General features: G+C 39.0%; 2 protein-coding genes across 3 annotated transcripts; one reads left to right on the top strand and one right to left on the bottom strand.

The window, feature by feature from the left end:
- Nucleotides 1-1,927: 1,927 nt before the first annotated feature.
- On the bottom strand, nucleotides 1,928-12,795 carry syn1 (synapsin I). Of its 2 annotated transcripts, none has more exons than XM_038704672.1 (14): nucleotides 12,503-12,795; nucleotides 11,767-12,216; nucleotides 10,709-10,766; nucleotides 9,519-9,610; nucleotides 9,184-9,340; nucleotides 9,004-9,093; nucleotides 8,439-8,501; nucleotides 8,198-8,340; nucleotides 7,996-8,070; nucleotides 7,802-7,904; nucleotides 7,562-7,711; nucleotides 6,944-7,013; nucleotides 6,252-6,798; nucleotides 1,928-5,167 (listed from the first exon to the last, which is right to left on the bottom strand). In XM_038704672.1, the coding sequence occupies exons 2-14, from the start codon at nucleotides 12,078-12,080 to the stop codon at nucleotides 5,032-5,034; spliced, it is 1,998 nt and encodes a 665-aa protein (XP_038560600.1). In that variant the 5' UTR covers nucleotides 12,081-12,216; nucleotides 12,503-12,795; the 3' UTR covers nucleotides 1,928-5,031. The 2 variants fall into 2 exon arrangements, with proteins under 2 accessions (XP_038560600.1, XP_038560601.1); XM_038704673.1 differs by having other exon boundaries at nucleotides 1,928-5,129; nucleotides 12,503-12,794.
- Nucleotides 12,796-19,217: 6,422 nt separating this feature from the next.
- On the top strand, nucleotides 19,218-23,125 carry vgll4l (vestigial like 4 like). The gene is made up of 5 exons (XM_038702491.1): nucleotides 19,218-19,402; nucleotides 21,035-21,158; nucleotides 21,275-21,530; nucleotides 22,116-22,182; nucleotides 22,309-23,125. Exons 1-5 carry the CDS (start codon nucleotides 19,336-19,338, stop codon nucleotides 22,608-22,610), a joined length of 816 nt encoding a protein of 271 aa, XP_038558419.1. The 5' UTR covers nucleotides 19,218-19,335; the 3' UTR covers nucleotides 22,611-23,125.
- Nucleotides 23,126-24,344: the final 1,219 nt, after the last annotated feature.

The raw sequence follows: 24,344 nt of genomic DNA, 5'->3' as shown, positions 1-24,344 counted from the left end.
GTAGGCCTTGTATAATAGCTGTAACAGCCACTCTTTCCCATTCAAAGACAACCATCTGATTGCTGAATAAAACAACTGAATTGTGAACTGACATTAGCTTTTCATAAAAGAATGTGAATGATTGAGAACACTTGGTTATATGTGTTCTGTCTGACCATCTGAAATGGATTAAACAAATGTGATTTGTCTGCCCCGGCCTGCAATATTTCCCATCCACCCAACATGTGTATATTAGTTTTGACACTTAATGTATGTAATTACACATTCTGGTTGGCAGTTGCTATCCAGATGCACCTGTGCTCGCAGCTTCTTCGGGCTGTTTAAATGGGTCAGCTCTAGAAATATCCTGGCTCAGAGAAGAAGTCGTGAATGCCCCTCCCCTTTTGTCTTCTCTCTGTCCATAACAGAACAAGAGAAACGATGGCAGTACTCTTGAATCCTTTATTTGTGACCTGCAAAGTCATACCAGTTGTATTTGAATGATTACACAACACCTCACATGAATGATTGTAGTGAGAAAATCACAATTTCTGTTGTTTTCTCGTGAATGGGTGGCTTAGTTTGCCAGAGGGTGAAAAACTATGTCCAAAACAGCCTGCTGGGTTAACCCTAACCCTAAAGTCAAAGGTCCTAGCAAAGAACTGACTCTTTCACACACACCACTCACAGTTTGAACTTATGCTGACCTTACAAATATTAGATGCCATAAAGTAAAATGTAATTATCTTCCAGAACACATTTAATATGAAATCATGTCTTTCCTGATCAGATGAGCATCTTAACTGCTGATCAAATCTAGATTTGTTACAAGAGAGTAGTTTGGCCCCCAGGGCATCTAGATAAGAGATGCAAGCCAGCAGACAGAACTTTAAAACCACACTGACCTTTCATGAGCGAGCTGCTATATAACATCCTGCTTGCAAATTGCATTTTGCACTCCAGACACTTTTGTCTCCAATAAAAACTTTCAAGGGAAAAAGAAATTGAGTGATCCATTTAGAGATTAAAATTGAGCTCTATCCCTCACTGCAAAAGCCTACCAACAAAAACCATTTTGACAGGGCAATTCATTTTATAATTGGAGAAAGTACAAAATCTAAATTTTAATGTATTTGTTTCAGCTGTAGATGCAGTCATTGATTTGTACAAAACAAGGCAATGAAACACTGATTCTTTTGACTGTGGGGTGCATAAAACTATTGGCTTCTCTCAGCTGCAGCTGCTGCATTCAGATTTGCAGACCTAATGAATATCCAAAAGATACTGGAATATAATACGTGTGTTTTTTCTCAAACAACATGAATGGTGAGTGGTGTTTAGGGACATGTTTAATAGGATTATGCACACATTGGTATTTGTGTTTTCTATGTGATTATGACTCAGAATTGTGACATTAAATTGTATGCCTCAGGAGACACAATGAAAATGAGACCTCATTGGAGTTTATAACACAGTAGAAGACGAAACTCTAATAAAACTCGTCAATCGATCAATCTCTGAATAGTCAGTAAGTTACTAACATCTAATTTTGTAAAAAAAAAACAAAAAAAACAGATAATATTCTAAGCAGTTGAACTGAACGTGTTTTTACTTGGTTGTGTGAGACGGATGCACTTCCAGTTCTAATCAAACCGATCATAAAGACGTAAAAACAAAAAACATAAAAGGGTACGCTCATAACACCAGTGTAAAATGAACTACATAACCTGATTAATGGTTATGGTAGTCAGACTGCAGGCCCACACCACCTTGTGGTCACATTAGCTTGCACTGTTGCTCAGTTTACAGTTGCATACATTATCAATTTCACAGAATGTTTTATTGCTTTAAACAGAGGATCAAGCCCTCTTCCAGACATTATTATTAACTTGAACCTGAAATACTCACTGTTCCATGTTCAGTCAACTATAATAAATAAATCAATAAGTCATTGTTGATCATAGACTTTATTAGACATGTGCATGTTCTAATAACACACTCATTTTCACATAATATAGCTACATTGCATATAACATCAAATCTATTTTTTTTTTTTTACATTTAATTCAATAATCCACCATGATTTACATTATGTAGTATCTTGTTTTTTGATTGACAAAAACCTCAGCTTTTTGATTCTTGCACTTACATTTATGATTCAGGCAGGCATCGACTGACAATCAGTTCCACTCAGATTTGTAAGGATTTAATCTTTTCACAATGATTATACAATGCATTTAGAAAACAATCTATCAAACTACCTGTAACAAAATAAAACGTACATTCACTGTCAAATATATTCACCATAAATAATGTAAACTTTTCAAAAGAAATAAATGTGAATATAAAACATAAATACATAAAACTATTTCCCACTTCTCAGGAGGTGCCATGGTAAATGGTATGTCTTAATATGGCCAGGAGGCCTCTGAGTGACAGAATGACATTTTTCAAAGTTAACCATCCATGCTAATTGTGATGGCTCATTTTTATAAATTACACACTCAGTAACAATTACACAAGGCTCTTACTGATTCTCTTGGTAATAGGCTGTGCCACGATGAATCTGAAAGCCATGTACTCACACTGAGTGACTTTAAAATTTCAAAATGAAGCCCTAAATCACTAATGCATAAACTTTTACAAGCCCCAGATAGTTTTGTGTCATAGAAAAAAATTAAGCATGTACAAAATAATTTAAACCAAATAAATCCCTACTTTGAAAGGGAAAGGAAGAAAAACAAGAAAAACTTAAAGAGATATATAATATCAACAGCACAAATAGCAGCAAGGGAAAAAGGTGACAATCTGCATCACTCAGAGCTCTGTACAACACATCTATTTGGTTTGACAGTTACAGAACAACATTCACACATTTATGCACCATTGAGCACAAGGGGTCACTGTGGCTACACAAATAGACTGACAAACACAGGCAGCATGGAGAATCTGCAAGGGAACCAGGACTCCTTTATACTTTTGGCTATTGGGTCTTCTCTAAAAAGCATGATATTGCCATACTACATCCACATTCAAATGGAAAGCACTCCTTCTGGAAGACATTTTAGTGCCTGCAAACAGAATTGTTTTTTTAGTAACAGCTGGGATTTTCAGAGTAGTGATCAAAGAAAGGGTTGTCAGTACGAAGGAGGTGTGGCAGGAAATGTTCAATCTACTGCAGAGGTGCACAGTTGACATTCCTGTACCTTTACATTATTTCATTTCTGTATTGTATAGCCTCTTCTTACAGACTTTCAACACGTTTAAAACCCGGGAGGCATACATGAAAGCAGAAACTCTGATGCACTGTATGATACAGACTCAGGGTTAGAGTTACTCAAGTGCAAAATCACAATGCACTGACTAACTGCTAAACCCTAAAATCAACCTGCCATATTCCACCAACTTTCTGTACATCCATTAAATTTGTAGCTAGTTTACAGTCCAAAGTTTTACATTGCATTGCTTTGAAATCAAGCAAATATGAAATGACACTGTCTGTACATAATCAAAATTTTCTATACCTGGACAGTTGCCAACCCTGCCTATGCTGTATCCTAATATACCACATCTGTATACCCAGACACAGCAGCACCCAAGAGTCAGAACACCAAGTTGTTGCTTTATCAACTGGCGGAGGAATAAACCTGAAAATATAGACTTTATACATCAGTCGGTGTCACTGTATTCAAGTATAATATTTGCAGTTTACTCTGTGTGCAAATGCATCAGAAATAATAAAAACATTCTACCTCATTAAAATGCATGCTTTTCCTTCATTACTGGTAAACAACCACAATAAAACTGTAATGGAAGACCCTCACCCACATACAAGTGTCACAATCAATTGGACATCCCTGAGACAACTCCATTTGATCTGACGTTCTTGTCTGTGTAAGGCATGCTTTCAAGGTGGAGGGCTTTCGGGCTTTTGAAAATGGGAAGAAAAGTGGCAGCAACAACATACTCACAACACCTACTAGGTTAATTTGCTAACTAATTCAACTACATGTGACAACACAGTTACAAGCGCCAATGTCAGGGGTTGGAAAATGCAACCATTGCCTCCTGTTGACATGCAGCTAAGACATCACCATGAGCGGTCAACAGCTCGAACAGATCTCGCATTAGCTAACACTGGACATCATATGTGCGCAGCTGTGCTGAGTTAGGGACTGTACAAAAACTATTAGGGGTGGAGGGGTTCAGAAAAGGGGGGTATTGTAACAGGGAGGAGGGGTCAAAATGTTGGGAGAGCAAATATTTTATATTTGTGAGGGTACATAAAACAAGTTAAATCTAACAGATGTTGTTTAATGTGTGCAATGGATTGGCCTGTTGACATATGCAGAGGATATGGAGTGGGGTGAAAATATTGCAGTGCACAAGCCCTTCAGCTCAGAGCTTTTGTGGCTATTGTAACAGTTTATTAAACAGCTCTTTATTAAAAAATAGAGTGGCTGTATTTTCACTATTTTATTATGTTATAAATATATTATTTTTAGATGTTGAATAACACTGGGGAGACCCTTGCTTTTTAATGAAATCAAATATACGATTCATACCTCGTCCCCTCTACAATAATTTTTGTACAGTCCCTTAATTCATTTGGTTGGCCGTCAAACCAACCGTTATTCTAACATAGAGATCACAATGACTATACGGCACCAACAAACAAGTGGGAGCAGTATTGTGTTTGTTTTGTGTTTTGTTTCTTTATTTTTGTGTATGTGTTCATGCATATACAGGCTTTTGCGTGGTGTTGTTTGTGTGACACAAATAGTAGATGACTTACTTAAGCTCGAGGCAAGGCAAGGAATGTTTTAGACATCAGTGCCTAAATTTACTGTGTATTCTACTTTTTTGTTCATTTCAAAAGGTTTTAACAATTTAGGCAGTGGGTTTCAAGTGTGCACATTGTCATATCAGGGTCAATGTACATGAATTGGAGGCGGCATTGTGTTGGTCCTTGTCAGTTGGGGGAATCTTGCCCTTCAGTTTGCCTGTCCATCTTTCTGTCAGTAGGAGGAGAGTAGGGGGGCTTATGCCGTCTCAGTCTGAGAAGAGACTGGCAAAAGATTTGCGTAGATTGCGTATGGTTTCAGCCTTCACCTCGTCCTGGCTAAGGCTGGCTCGTGGCGCTGGGGTTTCTGGAATGTTGAAGGTATTGGTAAGAGACTGGGACTTGCTATAAAGAGAGGAAATGGCAATAGAGGAGAGGGAGAGGCTATTAAAGTCATGCAGCAAACTCATGGGACGAAAAGACTGGAGCACGGCAAGAAAGAGAGAGAGAGACGGGAGAGAAAAGGATCAGTAAAAGATGATAAAAGCGCATTCATTCTCTATGGTCATTCAGTATTACCTTATCATTTCAAGTTAGCTTTGATATGATATGAATAGTGAATGACTTTTCTGGATGCAAAGTGATGCATGTTGGGGTTTTTTATCAGCGACTGATGACAAGTGTGCTATTTGTCCATGAAAGCCATCAGCTGGAGAATGTATTGACCACTAAGGCAGAAGCAATCATACAGATTTTTTTGCAGCGAAAACCTTTGACTAAATATCTAAAGTGTTCAACAAATACAGATGAAATGTAAGTGGGAATTTGTTTTAATGTAGTGGTTTAAATTCGGTAGTAGTAAATCAAATATGTTAATCCACCCCAAATTATTTATATAATATAACAATAATATTGCATATTTTAATAGTTTCAAGAATTATTCAAATCAATATAGCACAATTGATATTTCTGTTATAAATTAATGCTTTGTACAATAGCATGTCAACTGAAAAGGTCTGATTAAAAAACAACATCTGAAAGTATATAAAAGTTTAAAACATACAGAGTAATTAACTATATCAATGGCCTGATACAAAGATAAAACTGATTTAAAAGTAGGATTTATAGAATTTGGTCACATGTGGCCTAGAACATGGATTTTGGCAAATGTGATCTATTATGGTTGTGCTGCTGCAAGGCAGCCTCCACTTGTTGTTGTATTAATGTATCACATTCTCTCCAGACAATCTGAAATGGTATGTTTTGTGAAACTGCTGCTGAAGGACTGAAAAATGTAATAATCAATAAATCATGCACATTCAGGTGAATCATTCATCGATGAAGAGCATGAGTAGACTTCCCATGTGGCATGCGTATCTCAGTGCAGGCAAAAAGTAAGACAGGATCTTCTGTTCAGGTCAGCTGTAAGGTTTGCTTTATGAAAAATGAGATGAAACTGACCCCAATGAAGTATCATATAATTACTTACTTTAGTTGTGGAGAGCTGCCCATAGTCGGGTTGTCCTGACTGGGCTTGTTTGGGGGCTGAGGCTTTTGCTGCAGCGGTGGTCGTCCCCCTGGGGCCCCATGGCCTTGAGCAGCAGGACGGGGCTGCTGGGTAGTGGCTGCTCCTGGACGACCTTGCTGGCCAGGAGGCCTCTGTTGCTGTGGTCCCCCCTGTGATTGCTGCCTAGGGGGCTGGGCCGGCCTCTGCTGCTGTGGTTGGCCTGCTGGGGGTTTTGGGCCCGGGCCTCCTGCAGATGGTTTCTGCTGCTGCTGAGTGACAGACTGTTGCCTCTGAGCTTGAGGTGAACCTCCCTGGCTTCGTTGAGGAGAGCCCTGACCAGAGGGAGGTCTCTGGCCTTGAGGAGTTCCCTGACTTGGTGGCCGAGGCTGGGCTGCAGGTCCTTGGCTAGCCTTAGCCTGGGCACTGGGGTCACCGGTAGCAGGGCTGGCAGCAGATTGCTGTGCCTGGGCAGGAGGTTGGCCTTGAGGCTGTGGGCGCTGCTGAGATGGGGGACTATGCTGAGGACCCCCTACAGAAGAAAAACAAAAAGCAGCATTCAGATACTTTCCTAATACTCACGCCTTGTCTTGTAAATAAATAAAAAATATTTGTAAACATAAACAAATGGTGTCATTTTCACTTTTTTTGTTATTGTGAATAAGTCAAGTTCTTACCCTGAGGAGAGGGGCGCTGTAGAGCCTGTGGTACTCTGGGCTGTGAGACAGGCTGAGGAGACACTGCTTTCTACAAAACACCCAGGAGTTAAAGGGCAGTAAGTAAATATTGATCAAACAAGGAAGTAAAAATAAATAGCTAATGATATGCTCTAGAAAAAAAGTTTGACAGGAAGTTTTGCTCAAGCCTAGTATCAAAGACTGTAGAAATACAATCTGCAATTCTACAATCATTACACTAACTGCTGACTTAAATGTTCTTATGATACTTAAGGCATTGCATTGATATACACCACATATACCTGGACATGTACTGTATGTGTTCACTCATAACCTGTTGATACATATAGTCTGTATATATATGCAGTACATATTGTACATCTGGTATCACCCTTCTATTATAATTATGTAAGTTTTATGCCTACTGTGCCTATTGATTTTTTTGTGCTTTGTTTACATATTCCCATTTAAAGTAAGATGTTCTTAGAAATCTTGTGTGTAATGTGCACCCTAAATAGAAACATGCCTGACTTGACATATATTCGTAATAAAAGTCGGGGAAATTACAAAAGGTGCTAGATAACTGGAGCAAGTTTGGAGTATCTGCTGTTTGAGCACCTGTGCTGGCTGTCCTGCAGTGGCACGGACTGTGGATGGGCTTGAAGTGCGAGGAACAGCCTGGTTCATCTTACACACCACCAGCTCTGCAATCTGAACACGATCCTCCTCCTGCTGGTCCCCAATCAGTGGCATTGAACAGTCATCAACCTAAAAATCAACATGGATGATGGATTTAATGGATTTCCCTTATGATTGAAGATAAATATTTCCATGATATCATTATAGTGCCTTTAGTACCTCGATAATGTAGTCTTTGCCATCTTTACCGTGTAGAGCCTCCACAGCACAGATATCCAGCCCCCCAAAGATGTCAGCACAAGAGTCCACCCACAGCCTGTATCTAATTATAAGATGTTAAACATAGCTATAACAGCACAGTGAGACATTATAAGATACACAGTCTGATCTTATCTGCATTTATGAGCTCTTACTTGTCTGACATGGCCACCTGTTCAAGCATAGATGAGCCAGTGTTGGTTTTCCAGTTGCCAGAAATTGATGTTCTCCTGTTAATAAGAATTAAACAATGATTTTCATGTACCATTATTTTCATTTGCTATAATAACATACCAGTGTGTTGGCCCTTTTGTAGTAGTCTGAAACTGAAGACAACAGAATCCTAATTTCACTCACATGTAAGCTTTGTAATTGTCCCCAATCTTCTGGATGCGGACATCATACTTTGCATCAATGAAGGGCTCAGAAGTAGCATAAGTCTTGGTCAGTGCCACAACACTGGCAATATCTTGAAAATCGTATTGATTGTCCACTTTCACCTGGGGTAGAAAAGGTCAAAATATAAATACACTGGCATACATCAGTCCCAGAAATATTGTGTTCATATTGAACTGAGCCAACACTTGAGTACTCCTACCTTTCCCATTCCTGAGTGAGCATGGCCCATCTTTATCACTACAGGGAACCGAGGAGAGGTGATCTGAAACAAGAGCATTATCACATACTCGGGTGTCTCAAATGAACTTCATTATAGCAGTGTAATGATTAAAACACTAATGTTTATTCCATTTCAATAAAAAGTAATTCACACATAACACCCCTCCTCTATTTTTGTAGGAAATTCAGATTCATATTGATGGCTTGAAAGCCAGCCGAGTACTGTCAGCCTGTGACTGCAGGGGTGGAGATGACTGCTCAGCACCAACAGACTCAATTTAACTGTATTGACAGTGACGGCACACAAATAATAAAATTTCTGCCTCTACCCGGAATGAAAAAAAAACACACTCCCCAAAAATTTGATCAATCTCTGCTGCTACATGAGACTGAAAATGTACACGGACGTGAATTACCCTCCTAAAATGTGACCAGTTGAGAGGGACAGACTGTCTGTGTGTGTCTCTTTAAGGGTTGTGTAGCATTAAGACATACCCACCAGAACAAGTGGAAAGGGGGAGGGGAGCAGATGGCAAAGAACTCACCATCTCCTTGTGGTTTGGATAGTAAACCTGCTCTATCAGTGGGAACTCCTCTGGGCCCACTTGCTTGTGGAGTCTAGACATCTGCGCAAACTAAAACAGACAGAAATATTTAGAATGGAGCCTTTGTAATGCAAAATTTAAGTTTTTTAAGTTTATATAGCTAAATTAAACAATGCTTACCACCCATGGTTTGTCACAGAAATTGTAGACCGAGTGCAAAGAATTAACACTTGGCAGTCCAGCATACTGCAATCCAATCACCATGTTCCGGTGGTCTCCATTTTTGTCCATGCTGAAGGCATGCTGTCTGATCAGCACAAAGTCTGGCTTAAATGACCTGGGACAGAGGACATTAGGAAAATATTAAACTGCATTGCCAGACCAGTTAGCAGTTATGAGGAACTTCTATTCAGGGTATAGTGGAATTTCAGTAGATTTCAACATAATCTGTAACTTGCAGCAGCACGGTGGATTATCAAACTTTTTTTAACTAGAATATTTTACAAAGTACTTACTTAGTAACCTTGTGCCCATTCCTGATCGCATCAATGTCCACATTGTAGGTGCCTATGGAATTGGCCACCAGGTTGATTTCAGAGAACTCTGCCTAAAAGGACAATGTCACAGTCAATCCCCAACAAACGCCATATAAAACACTGTGATCTGAGCAGGAGGGTAGTGTTTGACTACCTATTCTACATGAGCCAGGTTGAATAGGGAACAATTACAAGATGGGAGACTTTATCTGAAGAAGTGCGCTCTTCCTGTTTAGAGCCACAGGGGAAATAATTGAAACGTAAGCTCAACATGAAGCAGAGACAAAAATAGGAAGGGAGGAAAATGCCTCAGGCAGAGAAAAAGATTTAAAAACTTTCAAAGTGCTGTTGGTTTGGTGGATTACAGCATAAATAGCCAATGACACATACTATATTAATGAATATTCTTATAAGGCTATACATTACTATAACCAAATTTACCAAGATGATTATTGGTGAGTTATTAGGCTACACAAATAACTTATTTATCTTTATAAGAGATTACAATAAAAAGTTTGCATTACACAGAATGGCTTTGTTGCCAAACAAAATAGATTTATCCAAAACAGACGCTGGGACATTTACCTATGATCACAGTAATAGCTCCCATATTGGATGTTTCATCTATTATTTTTTGAAGAGGAAACCGCAAATCATTTTATTTTTGTATCAAGACTGTTTTTGAACAGTACACCTCAGATACAAGTGGACAAATTTATAAGATTTACCCAACAAAATGACTCACCAAGTGAATTACACATGAGACTGCCTCAGAAAATAAAGATATGAAACCAAAATAGGATCAAAGTGAAGACAAAGGATGCATAATATGAGCACAGGGACATTTTTATGCTTTTAGAGAGAAGAATGACCAGCAATAAATACAATCAACTCCTAATGCCAATGACAATGCACTCATCTACAGAGAAAAATAAACCATACATGCTCTTGACATAAAAACATCCGAGATGAGGTTATCCATCAACAAAACACAAAATACTAAAGTCTTATGAAAGAATGATGTATAACCAAATGAGGTTCACAGTCTGGTCACAAGGCTAAGAAAAAATGGGCTGGTTTCTTTTAACTAGTCTGGTTTCTTGTCCTCCTGGCGGGGAGTAAAGAGGAACGCTAACAAAGAATAAAGTAAATAGTCACATAACACCTACCTGTTCTACTTTGATGTCAAATTCACCGTGGACCTTTCTTCCTCTGAAGACCTTCACCCTGCATGTGAAATGAGGATTTGAATCCAATAGTTGTTTGTATCCAGACACAAACATACATTGCATTTAGCAAGTGTCTCCTAATTGACAGCTGACATTTTCTCCAGCATTGCAGAAAACTACTGGCCAATGAAAATGTGATGTCAAATACCTAAAATAAGCTGACATCAATGGAACAAATTGCTATTTTTCACAGCTATGGTATCACAGCTATCTATAAGTGGCTGCTGCTAGATTTTGTTATTACTGTAATAAGTGCTGGCAGTGCATTGGGATTAGGCAGTTTCAGCCCTTTTGAAGGCACCATGCAACATAAACAAAAAGGTTAAGGTAAATTAAGTAGCCTGAGTAACATTATTTTAACCTTGTCTATACATAAAGACATTGGTATATAAAAACCGGTACTTGCATTTTACATCCACCCTGTGAAGTATAAATTTCCACATTCCCTTCCTGTTGTGACAGAATAGGAGAACTACATATCTGCTTAGTTTACTATCACCTAGGGTATCATTCAGAGACAATAGTGTAGTGTTTTATCACCTATGTCTTGGGTGCAAAGCTCTAATGAGCATGCACAATGTGCACTGGTGAGAAGGCTGTACAAACCTGGAGCATATATTTTCCTTGTGCACAACTTGCCCTGACAGCCATTGGATTTGAAAATACCTGCATCATCATGGTGGCATCATCACATTCCTAGTACAATGCCATCACCCTAAGCATTTTAATGTCAGAATGCAAGATTACTTTGACACAAGCAACAGCTTATCTTCAAATGAAAATGGCTTCCCCGCCTTCAGTCTGTGGCACTTTTGCCATGGCACTATCAGCGCAGAAGGCAAGTCTGAGCAAGATGCCAAGGTGGTGTTTCACGTGATATAGGCTATCTCAGAGCACTGGATGAATCATATGACCTTCTAGATGTTAGGCCACTGCAACCCACGGTCTGGCACACATTTCTGTCTAGACGACGCGCAGGCAATGCGCACTGCTCTTACCAGTCGGTCTGCTGGTCGTCGATAACCAGGAGGATCTTGGCACTGCTGGAGACTCCTGCCCGGTCCGCTGCCTCGGATAAGGTCGCAGCCGCCGCAGCTGTGGTCTGTTTGACAGCATTTGATATGGACGAGAAGAAGCCGGAGCCTCCACCTATAGGCTGCTGCTGGCTGGTGGACTGGCGCCTCTCCGACGGCCCTGGCGACACTGCGGGGCTTTGCTGCGGCGGTTCGGGGCGTTGGAGATCGGTCATGTAGCCATTAGGCAGGTTGGACATGAAATTGCTGTCCGAGAGTCGTCGACGCAGGTAGTTCATGATGGAGACTTAGTGAAATAACGGAAAGAGGTGTCCAAATATCCTCCAACTGGATGCGACTTACAACTTCGCGTTCAGTAAGAAAATGGAATGACTAGGCTACGTTTCCATGTGCAGAAACAGGGATCAATGTTACCTAAAGAGAAAAAAGCCTTGTGTTATCAATTAGGAGCAGATTTTTTTGTATCTGATTACAGTAGTAAGAAATCGTGACCGAGTGGCTGAAGGAATTAAAGCAAATCATCACACAGCCTCTTGATAATAGCTGACGACTCAATCTATCTCTGTCAAATACATTAATATAAAAATACATTATTTTTTACTTTTCTATATGATATTGCTATTTAATAAACATAACTATCAAAGCAACCGCTGTAGTAGGCTAATCAGCAACTGTCATAACAAGGCGTGATGAAGCCTACCTGCGAGTGTATCCAAAACTGATCCGCCCCAAGGATGAGGTGATTATGCCTTATTGTTATCTCTCACAGAAAAGGCGTCGTTTAGGTGACTCTCATGTCCTCTGTGTAGGCATCAATAAGGCCGTGCATCGGGCTTGAACCTGTGAAATTAAAGCTACGTTCCTCCCTGCATCACCACCGTTGTCTCCCTGTTCTTCCCCTCAGGACCCAGTATTTCTCGTCTGCCCTGCGTCACTCCTAGTCATCCTGAGGGAAAGGAGCCTGCCCTGTAAGGCTGGACAAGAGTCAAGTTAGGTAGTGTGCGGGACAGCAATTCCGGATATTTCTTTCAAAATAAATGCATCATGTTTAGGCTTAAACGCTTAAGATGAATTCAAAAACAAAACAATACATCTTGACAATCTAATTGACAGTAACACATAATTAATTATTTTAATTCTAAATAGGGAAATGTAATTCTCTGTGGAAATTCTTATATGTCATTAGATGGCAAATCAAATAAAAAATTTAATTAAAAGTAAACTGGCATAGATTTAGATTAACTGTTTAAGTTAAAATGCCAAACATTTCCTGGATCCAGCTTATAAATTATGAGCATTTGATGCTTTTATATGTTTTATGTCATTGTAAATTGATATTTGGATTTTGGACATATTGGTGGTAGGCTACAAAATAAGCAATTTGAATATGTCTCCTAAGGCTTTGGTAAACAGTGATGATGAACATGAACATGAAATGAATGAACAAGCTCACTAAAATCATCAAACTATTTGGAGGAGTGTCAGCTGAAATCTCAAATAAAAAAATCTCAGATATTATGCTATTGTTAAGCTATTAAATGGAATATAATTGAACTTCCTGTTTTGTTCGTCCTGTGATTGTTTGACTTGACCAAGCTGGGTGTTGGAATATGATGGTGGTGCTGATGAGAGCAGGGTGACAGGGGCGTCGCTCACTGTCAGACATGAGCATGCTGTTGACTCCACAGGGTGCATATTGGTGTTGATGTGATACTGCATCCTGCTGAGTTCAATAAAACAGCAGAGGCACCCTTACTGCTGGGCTTTCAGGCCGATGACACAGGGTGTTACTTTTGAAGTCGAGACAGATTTGTGAAAAATGCGCCATCTGTTGGTGATCAACACAGACCCCCGGGGATTCCGAGCCTTTGTTATGGAAACTTCACTGTCACCATGTTCACAGTGGACACACATTTCTGAGTGCATTTCCTACTTGAATCAGTAAAATTATTCCTGGTAGAGATTTACCAGTAATTACCGGTCTTTGATGACTTGGATGAAATGCATATCTTAGCGCTGTTGTTCATATAAGGTGATGTAGCAGTTTGCAAAAATGCGTGTTCCAGTTTCTATGCTTGCTAGGGTAGCATTTGTTATTAAATTATTATTGTAATTTAAATATTTTTGGACCAGACTTTTATATTATGTATAGGCCCTGTTTTGTGTTTATCAATTTCTGAACATGCCTTAATAGTGACTGTTGTGCATTCACCTTCACTTAAAGAGCAGCTAAAAAAATATCAAGGTTGTAATTAGACATTTATAGGAATTCATGTACTAACATACATAAATATTAACTGAATACCAATCTTCATAACGCAGTGTAAACACTTGAACCTTCTTCTGGAGTACTATTTCTTGGGTATTAAAACACAATACACTAATAATACACCAATAGCTAAAAAAACAAACAAATATTCAATCACTTTTCTGCTGTGGGTTGATCAACGCTTCTCTTTTTTTGCATGAAGAGCAAATAAAAAATAGATAACCAGAGAAGCACATAGCTATTTGAGGTGCGGACATTAGGATAATAAACTCTAGAAAACAAAACTAGGAAATCTTGTTTGCACATTCACAGATTCCTTACATTTTAAACTCAGATTCTTTGCATTTTTTAAATGGAATCTGCCAGTGAGCAAACATGTTTTTCAAGAATAGTATACTAAACACAGTGGTGGGAAAGTCTATTCTCTCAGGTACAAACAAGGTGTTGTACTTGAGTATTTCCATTGTATGCAACTTCCAGAACAATACTCCACCACATCCCAAATATGTTACTTGTTACTCCACTACATTTGTCCGCCCGATTTAGTTACTTAATTACAAATTCCAAACCAGGCTTCAGTGTTCCCTAATGGCTTAAGAAAATGCTCCTATTTATTAAGCTAAATAAACTATGTAGAGCACCAACCCCACCCAATCTACCGGATCAGTATCACAAAGGTGAAAACTTATTATAGGCTCATGAAATGGTCACTTTTTAGAGATATATGGTTCACACAGGAGGGCAACAGTACATCATATAATGTTCTTACAGAATATGAATCATTGCTGTAAATTAAATTACCCAACAGTACATAAAGTATAGTTCAATTAGTTTGAACATCTACAACAGTAAAATGCAACATACACAGTGATGCAGAAGTAATAGGCTATTAATCCAGAAACATATCAGTGAAACACTGACAGGGACCATTTATACTTTTTTATGGTATTTGTGTAATGTTTGAAAGGATTACACTTAGAGATGAAATCGTTTACAATAACATGTTGGAACATTCAAGGTCTGAGTTCATCAGCTTTTGGTTTAAAGAGCAGAAATCCAGATTTCAATAGAGAGTTAAAAGACATCATTACATTATTAAAAAAGAAGAATCCCATATATGGTTGAAAATTAACAAAAAGATGATTTGTGCTGAGCAACATGTCTACATGTGTGACATCAACATACCTCCATCAGAATCCCCCTACTACATCCCAGATATTTTCTCTATTCTTGAGGAGGAAATTAATCATTGTAAAACCATGGGAAATATTAATCTGTGGGGACTGGAATGCTCGTACTGGGTCTGTGCATAGTCAATGGCAGGCTACGAGGGGACTCTCTGGGTCGCTACATTCACAGCTCAGCTCTTGGCAGTAGTACGGTAGATTATTTCAATACAGTGTCTCTCAGAGCTTTCACAGTCAGCCCCCTCACACCCCTCTCAGACCACAGCAAAATCACAATCTATCTGAAAAGGGCGCAGTCTAACTCTGGAGCTCCTAGAGCCTGTGAATTGTTTAACAGCACATACTCATACAGATGGACCCAGACAGCATGGGGGCGTACCAAAAGGCACTGGAAAATCAAAACATACATGATTTAACTAATTTATTTCTAACTGAAACATTTCCTCATAATAATTCTGGTGTAAATTCTGCTGTGGACAAAATCAATAAAATATTTCATCACTTCGCTTTATTGTCTAATTTGAAAGCCTCCAAACCAAAACCTCAACAAATGGTGATTAAAAAAACAACCAAAACCCCTCTAGATTACCCTGTAACAGAACAAGAATTTACAGAAGTCATCCAGTCCCTGAAAGGAAAAGGCTTGTGGTATTGATGGAATCCTCAACGAAATGATCAAATACTCAGACCATAAAATCAGATTGGCTAGATTAAAACTATTCAATACCAACTGGAACTTTTCAGACATCAACAGACATCTGGAAAAGAGGAATATGTGTATCCAGTAAACTAGGAAAAATATTCTGCATCAATAAACGACTTTCTAGATGACCACAATATTCTGCATAAATGCCAAATTGTTTTTTTTGCTAAATTGCCGCACAATGGACCATATATTTACCCTCCAGACTTCCATAGATCAAGAATTAAACATTAAGAAAAGAAAGGTATATGCCTGTTTTGTTGACTTCCAAAAAGCCTTTGATTCCATCTGGCACAAGGGCCTTTTCTATACGCTACTTGAAAGTGGCATTGGAGGAGAAACATATGATTTGATTAAAAACATATATACAAAGAGTGAATGTGCCATAAAGAACGGAAACAAACAAACAGCGTTCTTCTCCCAGGGCCAGGGAGTGAGGCAGGGATGCAATCTCAGTCCAATTCTCTTTAATCTATATATCACTGAATTAGTGAACCATTAGTGGCTGTGAAAGATCTGAGGGACAAAGCAAGGAGAGCTTTCTATGTAATAAAAAGAAACATTAAAACCTATATTCAAATTGAAATCTGGCTTAAAACTTTCCAATTTGTACTAGAACCAATAATTCTAAATGGCAGCGGAATTTGGGGGCCAAAACTTAATAATGAATTTGACAAATTGGACAAAACAATCATAGAGTCTTTCCATACAGAGTTCTTGAAGTACATCCTGCGGGTGCAGAGGACAACACAAAAAAACCTGTGCAGAGCAGAGCTCGACCAATATCCCCTCTTACTAAAAATACTGAAGAGATCAATAAAATTTTATAATCACTTTAAATCAGTTTACCCAACGACATACCACCACAAAGCCCTAACATACCAGGAGCTGAAACCAGAGGAGTCCCCTCAGCCAGCTGGTCCTGAGGCTCTCTGCAGTATCAAGTCTCCAACAGCCTCATGACAGCAACACCAACTCAAGCAGAACAAACCAAATTATCAACAAGCAAAAGGAAAAATATATTGAATACTGGAAAGAAAAGACCAAAGCACAAATTAAATTACAATGTTATCTGACCCTAAAAATTACCCGAGCACAATAAAATGTCCTAAACTAAGAAAAATGTTGACAACATACAGACTGAGTGAACACAGCCTGGCCATAGAAAAGGGTCGCCACAGACAGAGCTGGCTACCACAAGAGGAGAGACTCTGCTGCCAGTGTGACACAGGACAGGTAGAGACAGAGCTACACTTCATGCACCTAAATATAAAACACTGAGACAAAAAAACTTTGCAAACATTTCCCAAATATACCCCGAATTTGAATTTATATCAGAGATATAGAAACTCCCCTGTTTACTGGGAGAAATGCCAAATGTCAAACAATTGCTGCAAAACATGTTTCCTCATGCTGTGAACTGAGGACAACCAGTGGAAACCAAGACTGATAAATAACTGTACTTTGAAAATTATTATTATTTTGATTGTTTGATATTTAAGTAATTATTCCTTTATTTGTATTTTGTTCACATTTGATACAGATTTTGTTTTTAATTAATACATTTTTTTTGTCTATTAATACACACACGTTACTGTTTCATTTATTTATTTTATTTAAAATTTTTTAACACACACACATGCTTACTGTTTTATTTTAATTAAATATTTTTATTTTCATTTTCTAACACACACACACACACAATGTACTTTTTTAAATATTTATTTTTACGTAATTTTTATATATTTTTTGTATTATTTTATTTTTTATTAACACACAGAAACACAACTTTTACTGTTTTATTTACTTATTTAAATGCTCTGCATTAGTATAGTTTGTTTAATGAAATGTATGAAATGAATTGCTCTTTTTTAATTTATTTGTAACTTTGGCAATATTGTTGTTATACATTCATGCCAATAAAGCTGATTTGAATTTGAATTTGAGTAAGTTTACTTTTGACTCTTTAAGTAAATGTTGGTGTTAATGTTCCACACTTTTACTTAGTATTTAAAAAATAATAAGTAAGTATTTTCACAGTGTGGTATTAGTACATTGACTTAAAAAAAAGGATCTGAATGCTTATTCCACCCCTAAGTAAACATTACTTTGCTATTCTTGATTCTTTTAAATGCTTACTCAGTACACTAGTGTAGATTTTGATGTCATGCTATTGCAGTGTATGACTTGGGGGGGCGTGGTTGAGCTTAAATTGAGCTCAAAATAAGACCTTTATATTTGCTGCTCTTTCTCATTTTTTAACCACTGTTCTTTAGCAGTTGTTCTCACCCTGTTAGGACAATAGGACAGCAGTATCACATTACATTACATTCACTTATGTTAGCTGACGCTTCTATCCAAAGCAACTAAGAATTGCTATATAATGTCAGAGGTTGCACCCCTCTGGAGCAACTAGGGGCTAAGTGTCTTGTTCAGGGGAACATTGATGGACGTGTCACAGTAGGGAATCAAACCCTGGTCTCTCACACCAAAGGCATGTGTCTTATGCGCAAACATGAGAATTATATTCATATCATTTGCATATATCATACATCAACATAGTAATCACACTAGTGTTTTCCAGCACTGGCAATGTCACAGTATCTCAGTGAGTGGCCTCCAAATACTTTCTATGTTTGGCCAAACTCCTCAGTATGCTCAGGCGAGATTGTTCTCATGGCAGCAGCATTTTCAGGACTTAAGAGTCTTTGTCTGGCCATCAACAAAAGCCTTTGGATTACTGGTGAGGCAGGCTCACAGTACAGCTGCGTGCGTGTATGGGCAGGTCAGTGGAATGACTGGAGCTCCGGTGGGCTAAGAGCTCGAAAAAATGCAGTTTGGTGAGATTGCAGATTAGGTTTGGGGGGGGGGGTGACAGGTGCTGACTACATGGAGTGAAACAAAAGGCACATTTCACTTTTTTCATTTGGCCCAGGGACAAATCTATTTAGTTGTGTGAAAAAGGGATTTATAGGTCTATATTTTTATGATATGATATGATATATTGTACATAAGAAAGTGTTGAATAAAGACAGAAGCTTCTATAATCAGTGTGGATTCCGTGGTACTATGGCATTTAGCAACTCCACTTTCTACCTTTAAGACAGGCCTACCTGTGAGCTCATTCTGCCTGTAGGACAATAACAATGCTGAATGAATGAGGGCTTTCGATTGGCCCCGACAGTAGCCAATCTGAATACAGGGAATGAGTCACAGGGAAGCTACTGTGCCTATCTGCACTCACCTGATACTTTACCTGGCTGAGCTCAGACCCAGCATCTCATTACCTTTCCAATACAATCATTGTGTCCTGTGAGCTCCAGCAGTCAAGGCGGTCCTCTGTATTTGGCTTCACTCGGAAAGGACAAGACACCATGGCTGTGGCTAATTTCCACTACATTACCCGGATGAGCAGTGGCTTTAAGGTCTATATTTTAGAAGGTAAGCTTGATTGTCACTTTTCTTTTATTAACTCCTATTGCTGGATGAGAGTCAACTTGTGTGTATTACCTTGATTAGTGGTACTGAGTCACTGCTTTGGTTCTGTTATTACACTTGACTGTTGTATATTAATATGTTTTGATCTTATGACATGTTACAACCATATATGTAATATTTGTGTTCTTTACAGTGGCATTTACATATGTTCTTTGTATGATATAGTATGTAAACACAGTATAAAAGAATCAGATGTAATGAGTCAAGTAGAAGATATACACTATAGAACATTCAACTCTTAAAATACACTGTCAAATGTTAATATGCTTTTTTGTCATAAAGAAAAGATGTGTAAACTTCTTACAGGAAATCTTCTTAGAATAAAGAATACATTATTCCCCATTAATACTTACTGGCTTTCACTGAACTAAGATTCTGTAAATAGTATTTTCACTCACAGCTAAGCTGTGTTTCTGTTGGATATTCATAAAATCAGATTAAACCCAGCAAAACAGAAGGTCAGGCAGCATTTTCCCTCTGCTAATAAGGAAGAAATATCCATGCCTGAGGCATTAGAAAATCAGCATAGGTGTGGCCATACCTGCCCCCTCCCCTCCCCCTCCACAATGGCATTCTGTGTAAAGCAGTAGTTCACAGGTGCTACTTTACACAGAGTGCAGATTCGAGTGAGCACTTGGGGTGTGAAGACACTGCGAACAACTATTATTGTCTCACAATTCAAAACATATAATCACCTCATTGTTTTATTTAAATCAGGTGGTGGATGTTATTGTGATTGGAGCACTGAATGACCAATTTGAATACAGTTGAAGGAGCTTTGAAAGACTCCCGCTGCCCTATCAATATGAATTTTAAAGTGTTAACTGAGCAAGTCAAACAATGGGCTATATGCTGCCATATATATGTTTGAATTATATTTTCAAACAGTACTCTGTATTTTGACTGTATACATGACTGTTTTGAACATATGAGCTTACTGATGTGAGAGCTCCAAGAGCAAATGGATTTTTAAGTATTTTGAGGGTCTAACTTGCATAACATTAACATGATATTAACATATCAGTGACATCAGCAGCTTCATCTTGATGTGTTTCAACTTGTGTATTTGCAAACATCCAGAATGTGTTCTCCTCAATTGCCCTTTGACAAATGGGTGCCGCCCAAATTAGGGTCCTCAAAGACAAACAGCCATTTGATGTGTGGCTCCCCATTATAACAAAACATGTTGATTGTGCCCTTTTGGCTGTGTGATAGGGCTTAATGCCAACATTATGCAGAAAAACAACATTTACCGTTAACACTGAATCAGCTGTCTAGTGTTGTAACCCTCACTGATCAGGTAGATCAAGTTCTACAAGTTAACGGAGTTTACAATTAACGGTGACAACAAAAAAACGTTTCCCACGAATAGTAGTCATGCAGGTCTATGTCATGGATCAAAACAAGCAGTTACTCATCAGTGAGTGCCACGCACTATTGTAAAATCATCATTGTCAGTTTGTCTTGCTTGCTTTGTTTGTTCCAGCAAATGAATCTAGCCAAAACACATGTGGTATGATTTTTAAAGCCTCTTATTCTAATTCTGCACTTTCATTTCTGCAAAATGTTTTTCAGGTCAGCCCCACCTCAGAAGCGAAGACAGATTCAGACATATCACAAATGACCGGGCTCGAGCCCCAACAGTGTATCCAGTCAAGCGCAAGCGTAGCCATGAGAGAGGCCTGACATTGGAGGAAAGGTTGGTGAAACTGGTTTATTCATGTTTCCAGCAAGTATTCAATATTAAAAAATCTAATTTTATTAAAGGCAAATTCTGTCAGAGATGTGACATTTTCTTATGCATAAATGTTTCAGGCGAGAGCGGGCCCTGAGCAGGAGCAGTGGTAAAGCTGCCCAGAGAGCAGCACCAGTGTCTGCACCAGGAGTGTTTAACAGGCCGCAGAGCCCCACATCTACCTGGAGTCCTACACCCAGCCCCACCAGCCCTCTGCCCACCCATGTGTACTACACACCAATCATGGATGAACCACTTGCCCTCATCAAGAAACCAAGAAAAGACCCTGCAAGCACAGAGGAAAAGACTAAAAGCTCTGCTACCACTCAAATCCAGGTAATTCACCAAACAATCAAGCACTGAATGTATCCTCAGCAGGTTCGAATGTGACTGACTCTAAAATCACAGATGTTTGGGCTTTCATAAATTATGAAAAGTAGCAGTCCTGTACGTCCCTTTGTAGTCTCGGTGTAGCTCCAGGCTACCCACAGCAGTGGAACATCTCCAATCACTGAATCCAACTGCACAAGCATTCTTCCTCCAAGAGCGTCTACAGGCCTAAGCTTGTCCGAGCTATGCCATCCAGCCAGATTCAGCAAGAAAATGTGAGCAATGGAGGGAGGAATTCCATCAACAAGACCAAACAGACTGCTCTCTTTTTGACCTGTATATGCCACCACACTGGGAGTGATCAGACTTACATTGGCAAACCCAACCAGTTTAATTGGTTTTCAAATCAATTTGTTTTCTAATTGAGCTTTGTGCACCATTTTGTTGTAATCGGATAAAGTGCACAGTAAGGTTTAGGTGATTTTGAAAACTGTGTGGGATGAAAAGAAAACAGGGTTAATGTGTTACAAACAGAAAGTTCCTTCTGATTTAATTAATGACACATCTCTTGTTTTTTATTGTATCTTTTAGATGCGCCCCTCTGTGATCACTTGCGTCTCCTCATTAAGAAACCCCTCCAGTAGAGGCCACTCATCAGGTCAGTCTCACACTCTTGTGGATGAGCTCATCCACCAGACGGTCACTCCCTAATCCTCATCTACTCACATTTATTGACTCACTGAGGTGTGTATTTGATGTGTGTCATTCATCCTTTCTCTTACAGTGATTTCTAAATCCAACTATGACCATGTGGTTGAGGAGCATTTCCAGAGGAGCCTTGGAGTAAACTACCAGAAAGCTCACTCCCAGCAGCTCTCCATCAGCGTGTCTGTCGATGACCACTTTGCCAAGGCTTTGGGAGACAAGTGGCTGCAGATTAAATCCAAGTCTTCCTCTTGTTCTTCCACACCTCCCAGCAGCCCAAGTGTAACTCACTCCCCCACCTACAGCCACAGCCCAAATCAGTCCCACAAAGAGTCCACCAGCAGCTCATCGCCAACTTCAAGCCACTGGCCTGTCAATTAAAGCAGAAATGACATCTGATATGGCAAGAAACTGGACTTTGTGACTTAAAATTTCACTGCGTGCACCTCTGCTTGTCAAGCAGTGGAAATGCCTGGGCTAGTGTTGAGAGGGCGAGCTAACAGATGCAGTCGAGTGCTGTCACTTTGGACCGCTTGTGTGGCCAAACACACTGACGCAGACAAATGTAGCATTTATTAGGAAGTCCTTGTTTTGTTACATTTCTATCCTCTGCTTGTCCATAGCATCTGAATACTTGTGAGACTGTAGATGTTGATGTGGGAGGATTGGAAAGTCAGCCAAATAATCCTTTACATTTCTTTGATTTTGTGTCATTCTTTTCATGCAGTCTGAATGCCACACTTTCAATGTATTATATTTATATTCTGAGACACCTGGGTCCCTTATAGTCTAAATGACTAGCCTATCTGCTGTATAATATTATGCTTATGAGCTGTACACAAAACAAAGACTTTGAAAAAGACTTTGAAAAAATAAAAATCTCAAAAATACTTTAATACTTCGGTGTGACTGTCATTTGTAAAAACATAGTTTTATGGTGACAAATTAGTCAAAAAATTAGAGAAGCTGAAGAAGGATGTCACAAAATGAATAAAACTCCTTTTAAACTCGAAGGTCTTCAACTCACCTTGAAAAAACTGGGCAGGGTGGTTTACCAGACAACCTAATTTCAGTAGTGAGTCAGTGTGCGTCTGCAACATGTCCGGTGCAGACATGGCATTTTACGCTTAAAACTGTTGCCACACACTGAGTGGAAATTAAATGGATGTATGAGCAACACATTCGGGGCTTTTTCCTGTAAGTTAGAGGGAATGTAGGGTGCATGTTGAAGCAGGCACCAGGGCTTGTGTTCTGACATTCCTGTCTCCTGAGAAAACGACTCTGTAAGATCCTACAGATCCTGTTTGGCAAGGGATAGGAGGGAGGGAAGAGGGGAAGGAAGGGTTGGGCTAATATAGGCCTGAGCATGAGAACCAGCCGAGCTCTTCAGTTACTTATTTGCATGTCCTATCTTGTCTAACTTTAAATATGATAAGCCACATTTAAAAAAATTCCAAAGCTTCTGTCTTTGAAATTGTTCAGAAAAATGGGGAATAACCTAAATGTTCTGACAAGTTTACCATCTTGGGGAGAAAGTTGTAAATCTGAGGGGAGAATGAGGGAAAAAGGTGAATTGAAAGTGCTTTTGCATTATTGTTAAGGTAAACCATTAAAAGTGTGTCAACTTATATTGTCAAGTTGTTTGGGTTAAGACAAAACCTCTTAAAATCTACTATTCAGTAACACAAAATTTACATTAAACAGATCCTGCTGCAAGTACAATCATACAGGAGCAAAACACGACCAAACTGCTGGTTATTACTTTTCCTTATTAAGTGTTGAAACTGGTTATTTCCACGAATTGCACTCATTAGCCAGTAGTAACCTGAACAGGGGCATTGATGCCATCTAGAGGCCCTAAGGTAAACCTTAAACAGCCGACATTGTCAATGACAGATGGTCTCATGCTGCATAAGGAAGAGCACAAACAGCTACAAACACAGCTCTGCAGATAAACTTGCTGAGTGAGAGATCTGGCTTGACACAGTGAACTTTAGAAACTAAAGAGAAAGAGAAAATACTTTGTTCAGTTTACCACTAGGAGGCGACGCCATAACAGGTTTAAACAACTGTACATCACAATTCATTCATAAGGTAAGTTCTTAATGCACTTCA

This window comes from Micropterus salmoides, unplaced genomic scaffold (assembly GCF_014851395.1).
Source record: "Micropterus salmoides isolate LMB-PRFRI ecotype aquatic unplaced genomic scaffold, ASM1485139v1 Ms_hic_scaffold_7, whole genome shotgun sequence".
Lineage (NCBI taxonomy): Eukaryota > Metazoa > Chordata > Actinopteri > Centrarchiformes > Centrarchidae > Micropterus > Micropterus salmoides.
This window is presented reverse-complemented; position numbering and strand designations above follow the sequence as displayed.